The sequence below is a fragment of the Rana temporaria genome, chromosome 2 (genome assembly GCF_905171775.1).
Source record: "Rana temporaria chromosome 2, aRanTem1.1, whole genome shotgun sequence".
Taxonomy (NCBI): domain Eukaryota; kingdom Metazoa; phylum Chordata; class Amphibia; order Anura; family Ranidae; genus Rana; species Rana temporaria.
The window spans coordinates 388,343,611-388,352,402 of NC_053490.1; the positions used below are offsets into that span (position 1 = coordinate 388,343,611).

At 40.0% G+C, this 8,792-nt stretch overlaps 1 protein-coding gene across 5 annotated transcripts in view; it reads left to right on the forward strand.

The window, feature by feature from the left end:
- The window catches only part of TAF12 (TATA-box binding protein associated factor 12), a 43,725-nt gene extending 35,132 nt beyond the window's left edge, over positions 1 to 8,593 (forward strand). For all 5 annotated transcript variants that reach the window (XM_040337968.1, XM_040337969.1, XM_040337965.1 and 2 more), the window contains 4 exons: positions 1,285 to 1,362; positions 1,443 to 1,557; positions 6,093 to 6,181; positions 8,313 to 8,593. In XM_040337968.1, the coding sequence (XP_040193902.1) occupies positions 1,285 to 1,362; positions 1,443 to 1,557; positions 6,093 to 6,181; positions 8,313 to 8,348 (318 nt within the window). In that variant the 3' untranslated portion in view covers positions 8,349 to 8,593. The remainder of the gene's footprint in view (positions 1 to 1,284; positions 1,363 to 1,442; positions 1,558 to 6,092; positions 6,182 to 8,312) is intronic.
- The last annotated feature ends 199 nt before the right edge of the window (positions 8,594 to 8,792 follow it).

The window sequence follows — 8,792 nt, forward strand, 5'->3', positions numbered from 1 at the left end:
AACCGTCAGTTTTCCTTTTGCATGATATCCCGTTATCTAATGAAAAGTATAAAAACTCTTTGGTGAGACATCTACTTACGGCAGCAAAAGCATGCATTCCGAGTCTGTGGAAAAGTACAGTAGCGCCATCAAAAATGCAATGGATGGGGAGAATAACGGAGATTCAACAAATGGAAAACCTGACTATGATATTAAAAGAACAGGAAGGGAAATATCAGGAAGTATGGTTACCATACGAGGAGTATAAAAAACAGAATCCATAGGGGAGTATAAGGGGGGTGAGGGAAGACCGGAGCTCGGGAGGGGAGTTGGTGTTTTTTTTTTTTTTTTTTTTTTTTTTTTTTTGTGGGTGTTTTGTTGTTTTTTTTTTCCTTTTTTTTTTTTTTTTTTTTTTTTTTTTTTTTTTTTTTGTTTTGTTTTTGTCTGTATGCAACAGCAATGGATAAGAAGGACGTGGCTGAGAATGGGGGGGCTCAGTCGGATCGGAGGAAAAAGGTTTCTGTGTTAATAATATAGAGTGAAAGGTGAGCAATGCAGAAGTAAAGGATAACTAATGGTAAAAAGGGTAGGGGTAATATAAAGAATGTATTAAACCAGAGAAGTGGATGTAAATTGTAAATTGAAATACTGACAGGTGATCGTATACTGATGCAGAATGTTGTTTTGATTGCTGTTAACAAAATAAAGAATTTATAAAAAAAAAAAAGAGCAGAGGTAGAATAATCAGTGTAGAATGTTCTCCTGTTAGAACCTTCTATTTAACAGGATTTTTCAATTTCTTTAAAGCTGCATACACGACCATTTTTCATGACGAGAAAAATGCAATTTTTTAAATTGGACGTTAAAAACGGTCGTGTGTGGGCTCCAGAGCAATTTTCTCATTGAGAAAAATGGCCATTAAAAATTTAGAACATGCTCTAGTTTTTTCTCGTCGTTTTTCTCAACCAGAAAAACGGTCGTATGTACGCTTTAACGACGTGAAAAAAACGTGCATGCTCAAAAGCAATTTATGAGACAGGAAATTAGCATAATCAGCCCAAAGGGAGGTGCCATTCGAATGGAACTTCCCCTTTATAGTACCGTCGTACATTTTGTACGTCACCACGCTTTGCTCAAGCATTTTTTTTTCATGATCGTGTGTATGCAAGGCAGGCTTGACAAGAATCACGTCGAGGGGAAAAACATCGTTTTTTTCCATGGCATTCAAATCAGTCGTGTGTAGGCGGCATAAGACGCTATATTATATGTATGTTTTTTTTTTTAACTCTTGTTACTAATTTTCAGGTATTAACCAAGAAAAAGCTTCACGATTTGGTCAGAGAAGTTGATCCAAATGAACAGTTAGATGAGGATGTAGAGGAGGTAAGATATTCAAAAATGCAACCTGACACTGTTCTGAATTTATATGGATTGGTGACTCATGATCATTTCTCCCACCCCAGATGCTGCTGCAGATAGCGGATGATTTCATTGAGAACGTGGTCTCTGCAGCTTGCCAGCTAGCCCGACATCGTAGATCAAACACATTGGAAGTTAAAGATGTTCAGCTTCATCTAGGTATATTTTGCTTATTGTACTCCTGTTTGCAATCAGGATGGAGCTTAAGATGTCAGAATATATCATTTCTATCGACATGCATATTTTACTTTTGCGTGACCTGTATTTTGCATTGTAGTCCTTTCCAGATTTCAACTGCACTTATGAAAGCCTACAATCTTTGCTAATCCATTTCACTACCGTATCTAGAAATATACCTTTCCCTCACCCTACATCATTCTCTTTTTAAAAATGATCTGAAGACTTATGCCGCGTACACATGACCGTTCTTCATGACGAGAAAAATTTCATTTTTTTTTGGTCCTGAAAAATGGTCGTGTGTAGGCTCCAGAGCATTTTTCGCAACGATTAAAATGGGCATTAAAAATTTAGAACCTGCTCTATTTTTTCTCGTTGTGAAAAACGGTTGTGTGTAGGCTTTAATGACGGGGGGAAAAAACGTGCATGCTCAGAAGCAAGTTATGAGAAGGGAAATTTGCATAATCCCCCCAAAGGGTGGCGCCATTCGAAAGAAACTTCTCCTTTATAGTGCCGTTGTACGTCACCGCGTTTTGCTTGAGCATTTTTTATCACCATCGTGTGTATGCAAGGCAGGCTTGAGAGGAATCACGTCAAGAACACCTTAGTTTTTTTTCCATTACATGAATAACGGTCATGTGTACGCGGCATTAGACAAATGGGCTCCAACACTGCCTCCTTTGGCAGACTGAATAGTGTTTCAATGAATATCCTACCCAGGAAATTCTATTGCTTTAAAATGCTCCAGATAGGTATCAAAATAAAAGATCTCAGGGGAAAACAGGACACAAAGTTAAATGCACACTATACACGCTCCAAAAAATGAGGAGGACCAGGGATACCGAAAGTGTTTGTTACCTAATTTTTAAAAAAAAAAATATCCTGTTCTTTAAAGCATGTTAAACAGCACAGTGCTTGTGCTGTGTAATTTGGCCCCCCTTATCACCTGTAATACCTGGCTAATCCTGCCTGGTTCAGCCCTCCCCCTGTAAACTAACCACGGTTTATCAGGGCTGCTGAGCCCTGACACTGTGGTCAGTTTACGTGCCTCCATCATCTTCAGCTCTCCGCTGTCCTCCCCTGCCTCCCTGCCTGTCAGCTAGTGACAGTGCCCTCCCCTCCTCCTGCTTTCATAACGCCTATGTATTCATAAAATCCCCTATGTTAAATAATGACATGTGTCCCAGTGTATGTGTTTTCGTGACTGCTTGGCTCTCTCCGCTCTCAGCTGACATCAGCGGAAGTTCTCGGTCCCTCCCACTGTACAGGTGAAACTCTAAAAATTTTAATATCGTGCAATAGTTAATTTATTTCACTAATGCAACTCAAAAGGTGAAACTGATATGAGATAGACTCATTACATGCAAACCAAGATAGTTCAAGCCGTGATTTGTTATAATTGTGATGATTATGGTTTACAGCTCATGAAAACCCCAAATCCACAATCTCCGAAAATTACATGCAATCAATAAAAAAAAAAAGGATTGTACATAGAACAATAAATCAGACCTCTGAAAAGTAGAAGCATGCATATGTACATATGGTTTGGGCCTCTTTTGCAGCAATTACTGCCTCAATGCAGCGTGGCATGGACGCTATCAGCCTGTGGCACTGCTGAGGTGTTATGGAAGACCAGGATGCTTCAATAGCGGCCTTCAGCTCTTCTGCATTGTTCGGTCTCATGTCTCTCATCTTTCTCGTGGCAATGCCCCAAAGACTCTCTATGGCAGGGGTCTCAAACTCAAATTACCTGAGGGCCACAAGACAAGTTTTCATATGCCATGGGGGGCCGCATGCAAACTTTCAAACTTCAAAAACAACAGTACTGGTGTCAGCGAACACATTATTAACCCCCAGCACTGGTGTCAGCGAGCGCATTATTACCACCAGCACTGGTGTAAGTCAGGGTTTGACAAATTTGCTTGGAATCTAGGAGCCAGCTAAAAAAGTTAGGAGCCAGAAAACGCACCCCGTCCTGACGAGCTTGCGCGCAGAAGCGAACACATACGCGAGCAGCGCCCACATATGTAAACGGTGTTCAAACCACACATGTGAGGTATCGCCGCGATTGGTAGAGTGAGAGCAATAATTCTAGCTCCTCTGTAACTTAAAACATGCAACATGTAGATTTTTTTAAACGTCACCTATGAAGATTTTAAAGGGTAAAAAAGTTTGTCGGCATTCCACAAGCGGACACAATTTTGAAGCGTGACATGTTGGATATGAATTTACTCGGCGTAACATTATCTTTCATAATATTAAAAAAAATGGGGATAACTTTACTGTTGTCTTATTTTTTAATTAAAACAAGTGTAATTTTTTCCCCAAAAAGTGCGCTTGTAAGACCGCTGCGCAAATACGGCGTAACAGAAAGTATTGCAACGATCGCTATTTTATTCTCTAGGGTGTTAGGATAAAAAATATATATAATGTTTGGGGGTTCTAATTAGAGGGAAGAATATGGCAGTGACAATAGTGTAAAATGACATTAGAATTGCTGTTTAACTTGTAATACCAACGGCTCACCACCAGGTGGCACCAGCTCATAAAAAAAAAAAAAAATTTTTTTTTTTTTTTTTTTTTTTTGCTCCCCTCACTTCCACCCTGCCTGAGGGCCATTTATAACTGGTCCGCGGGCCGCAAATGGCCCGCGGGCCAGTACTTTGAGACCACTGCTCTATGGGGGTCAGGTGAGTTTACTGGCCAATCAAGCACAGTAATCCCACGGTCTTTGAACCAGGTTTTGGTGCTTTTGGCAGTGTGGGCAGGTGCCAAGTCCTGCTGGAAAATGAAGTCTGCATCCCCATAAAGCTAGTCTGCGGAAGGAAGCATGAAGTCTCCTGGTAGACGGCTGCATTGACCCTGGACTTAATGAAGCACAGTGGACCAAAACCAGCAGATGACATGGCTCCCCAAATCAACACAGACTGTGGAAACTTCACACTGGACTTCAAGCATCTTGCAGTGTGTTCCTGTCTATTCTTCCTCCATACTCTGGGTCCTTGGTTTCCAAATGAGATGCAAAATGTTCTCTCATCAGAAAAGAGGACTTTGGACCACTGAGACCAGGTCTGTTTTTCTTTAGCCCAGGTAAAACGCTTCTGACGTTGTTTGTTGATCAGGAGTGGCTTGACAAGAGGAATACAACATTTGAAGCCCATGTCTAGGACCCGTCTGTGTGTGGTGGCCCTTGATGCATCCACTCCTTGTGAAAGTCCCCAACACTTTTAAATGGCCTTTTCCTGACAATCCTCTCCAGGCTGCGGTCATCCCTGCTGCTTGTGCACCTTTTTGTTCCACACTTTTCCCTTCCACATAACTTTCCATTATGTGCTTTGATACAGCACTTTGGGAACATCCAACTTCTTTTGCAATTACCCTTTGAGGCTTTCCCTCCTTATGGAGGGTGTCTATGATGGTTTTCTGCACAACTGTCAGGTCAGCAGTCTTTCCCATGATTGTGATTCCCACTGAACCAGACTGAGAGACCATTAAAAGGCTCAGGAACCCTTTGCAGGTGTTATGGCTTAATTAGCTGATTAACCACTTGCTTACTGGGCACATAAACCCCCTTCGTGCCCAGGCAAAATTTCAGCTTCCGGCACTGCGTCGCTTTAACTGACAATTGCGCTGTCGTGCGACGTGGCTCCCAAACAAAATTGACGTCCTTTTTTCCCCACAAATAGAGCTTTCTTTTGGTGGTATTTGATCACCTCGGCGGTTTTTATTTTTTGCGCTATAGGAGCAGTTGGGCATTTTTTATTTATTTTTGCTGCCCCTGAACTCTCCTCTGTTATTTTATCTGTACATGTACACAGGGTCTTTTAATGTTGTTTCTAGGCAGTTGAGTGTAGAAGCATTTTGTAGAAGCATTTTTTGGAAAGCAAAAAAATGCGTTTAGGGCGGATGTTCAGAGGTCTGTGACTCACCAAATGCCTGTAACGGCTTGTAAACGGCAGTAACTTGCTTTTAGCCACATTTTGTTCACAGGCGTTTTTAATAGAAATACATTTTTGACTATTTAAAAAATAAATTACGCTTCTAAACGCATGTAAACGTGGCAAAACTGAAGTTCTTAAACGTTGGTTACTATCTGTCAAGTTAAATCGTTCAGGAGAGGTTTCAACCTATTACCTTTTTTAGTTTTAATGTATTTTTATATCTGTATGTGCAGAATTATAATATGCATTTGACAACTGTTAACATTTTTTTTTCCCCATTTGATAAGTTGCAATCCTTCACACAAAAAAGTTTTGACTTTAGATCCAATTTAAATGATACATAGTGGTTATGTATTATTATGTTTATATAATAAATGACACATGGTTCTTACGTTAGGCATAATAATGGGCTCCTTTATATCTCTGTAAGACTTGCATTCCTTCAACAGTCATAATCACTTGTGTATTATGTGGTTTTAAAGGTTTGGTTTATGACAGGAACTTTATAGAAATAAGAATTCATCAACAGTTCTGCATGTGTAAGGCAGGACACTAACTTTTCTGTCATCCACCCAGAGCGACAATGGAACATGTGGATCCCAGGATTCGGATCAGAAGAGATTAGGCCCTATAAGAAGGCATGCACAACTGAGGCCCACAAACAGGTAAAAAGGGAATTTTTAGGTCATCTGAAGTGTTTATATGTACATGACATATACTGTATATTTGGAATATAGTGGTTACAAAACTTTTTAAGAAAGAATACTGCATTTAACTGTGTTACTCTCAATATAGGGAAAGCTTAAACACTGGCTCATAACTTCCTTGACTTTATGTAGAAGTAAATGCATAATCCTGACTGTAAATTTAAGGGTAGATTTAGACATGTGTCTAAAACTCCCTTGCCTCTGAAGCCAAATGTACATTTGGATTGCACTCCAGAGGCCACTGTAAGGCGGGGAAGAAGCAATAAGACGCCTCCTCACCAGTTGTTTTACCCCATTTATACAGACAAATAAGTTTGCTGCGCTTCCCATTGACTTAAAAAAGTAACGTTCGGCAAGCTTGCCGACCACCAATCGCTATATGTTGGATCAACATTGCAGCGGGCGCAAAGTGAAGCGCTACGGCATGTAAACATGCCTGTCCGCTGCCTATTGCAGCTTAAAGCGGAACTTCACTGTATCTGAGCACCACAAATCTAAAACGTTTAATTTGTAATATTCAAAGCAAACTTCCCCATCCATCCATGTCTCCATGCTTTATTTTGTTGAGATATCACTTTGAAAAACATCCCGCTCCGCCCCCCCCCCCCCCCCCCCCATCTTGAGTAAGGGCAAATTATTAATTTAGGATTTACCTCATGGAATCCATCTGCCCTTAACTTGGGCATACAGGCAGAAGGGTTAACTTAGCTGAGAGAGCCCCTCCTCCCCTCCTGAAGACTCCTGGGATGTATGACATTATTTGCCTAGTAACTGAAGAAATGTAAACTTTTTTTTTTTTTTTTAAACAAGTAAATATGATTTATTTTCCTGTCCATTTACCAATGCTAGCAGCATAAGGATAAAAAATTGTCAATGTTGACTGAGGGCCTGTTCACACCACATGCAGTTCCGTGCGCTTTTTTCTGCACTAAAAATGCATGCATAGTGTTTTCCATGTATTACATTGGCTCTAGTTCACACCGATGCGGTCAGTTTCTGCACCTGGAACTGACTGCACTGTGTGAACTAGAGCCATTGTAATACATGGAAAACACTGTGCATGCATTTTTAGGGCCAGTTCACACCACAAAAATGCACTCATATGTTCCAGATCAGTTTTTGCTTACAGTTCTCACCACACGAAGTTCCAGTGCGTTTTTGATACAATTTGTTAGATTCTAGTACAGTTCTTTGCAGAAAAAAAATGCAGTAAAACAGGAAGGAATTTGGGACAGCCGCACTCCAAAAAAGTTTTTGCCTTTTTATTCAAAAAAATTAAATCAAAAATACATGCCACAGCAGAACGGACAGAAGAGTTGACGCGTTTCACACTAACAAACCGTGCTTAGTCATAGCAGAAAAAGCAGCACATTCTACTTTTTTTTCCTGCACCGGAAACGTACTGCACTGTGTGAATTAGAGCCATTGGAATACATGGAAAACACTACATACATTTTTAGTGCAGAAAAAAAGCGCACGGAACTGCATCTGGTGAGTGAAGTTCCGCTGTTAAGGGGGGGGGTCGCGTCAGTATTGTTTCAAGTGAGTCGCTTTTACCTTTAGTGCCTCAGCAGGTACCTCAGCCTGCCATGTCTATTAGATGAAAGACTGTGCTTTTGGTAGTTCTTCTATGATACACACAGAACATACCCGCTTCCCCTGATTGGCCTTCATCAATATGTTTTAAATATTAATGTTTTTGTACACACACATTATAAAAATGATCACATTTCTAGCACATTCATTATATTGTTTGGTATTTATGTATAAACCCAATTCTAAAAAAGTTGGGATGCTGTGTAAAATCTCCATAAAAACAGAATTCAATACAGATCATTCTATGCAAATATTTTATTTACAATAGAAAACATAAAATGTTTAAACGGAGGGAAAAAAAAAGGTAATTTTGAAATTGATGTCAGCAACACGTCTCGTAAAAAGTTGAGATGATGTAGCATCCCCTCTGCATCCTGTTTTTATGTAGATTTTACACCGCGTCCCAACTTTTTTGGAGTTGTAGTACCGATAATCTGTTCTAAATTTATCTTGACTCTCCTCCTGATGACTATGTGCCTGGTTTGTATCACAGAGAATGGCTCTCATTAAGAAGACCCAGAAGAAGTAAGACCGCGTGGTTTTCTTGGTCAGCACTCCCAAGTTGACGCCATGATTCTGCAGTGAACCGATGCAGAAGCCACCTCTTCAGAGAAGAGCCTCTTTTTTGGACAGAGACTGCACATCTAGTAATGTGGACTTGCCTTTATTAGTCGTGCATTACAGAACCCTCTGGCAGGGGAAGTGTTACACTGTCGTTTTCCTTTTGTATATATAAAAGAAAGTGGTTTGATTAAAGATTGTTGTTGTAATTCACGCTTGGTCTTTGTGTGAAATTACCATAGAAACCAAAGGATCGTCTTTTTAAACAAAATGAGAACTGCTTAAAAAAATGTAAATGTTAATACAAGTTCATTTGAAACAAAAATGTCTAAAAACATTTGGGAATATGTATGTACAAGTACAGAAATGTAACTGTGCAGTGCACCATTTTATTCTATGTGATGGGCCATTT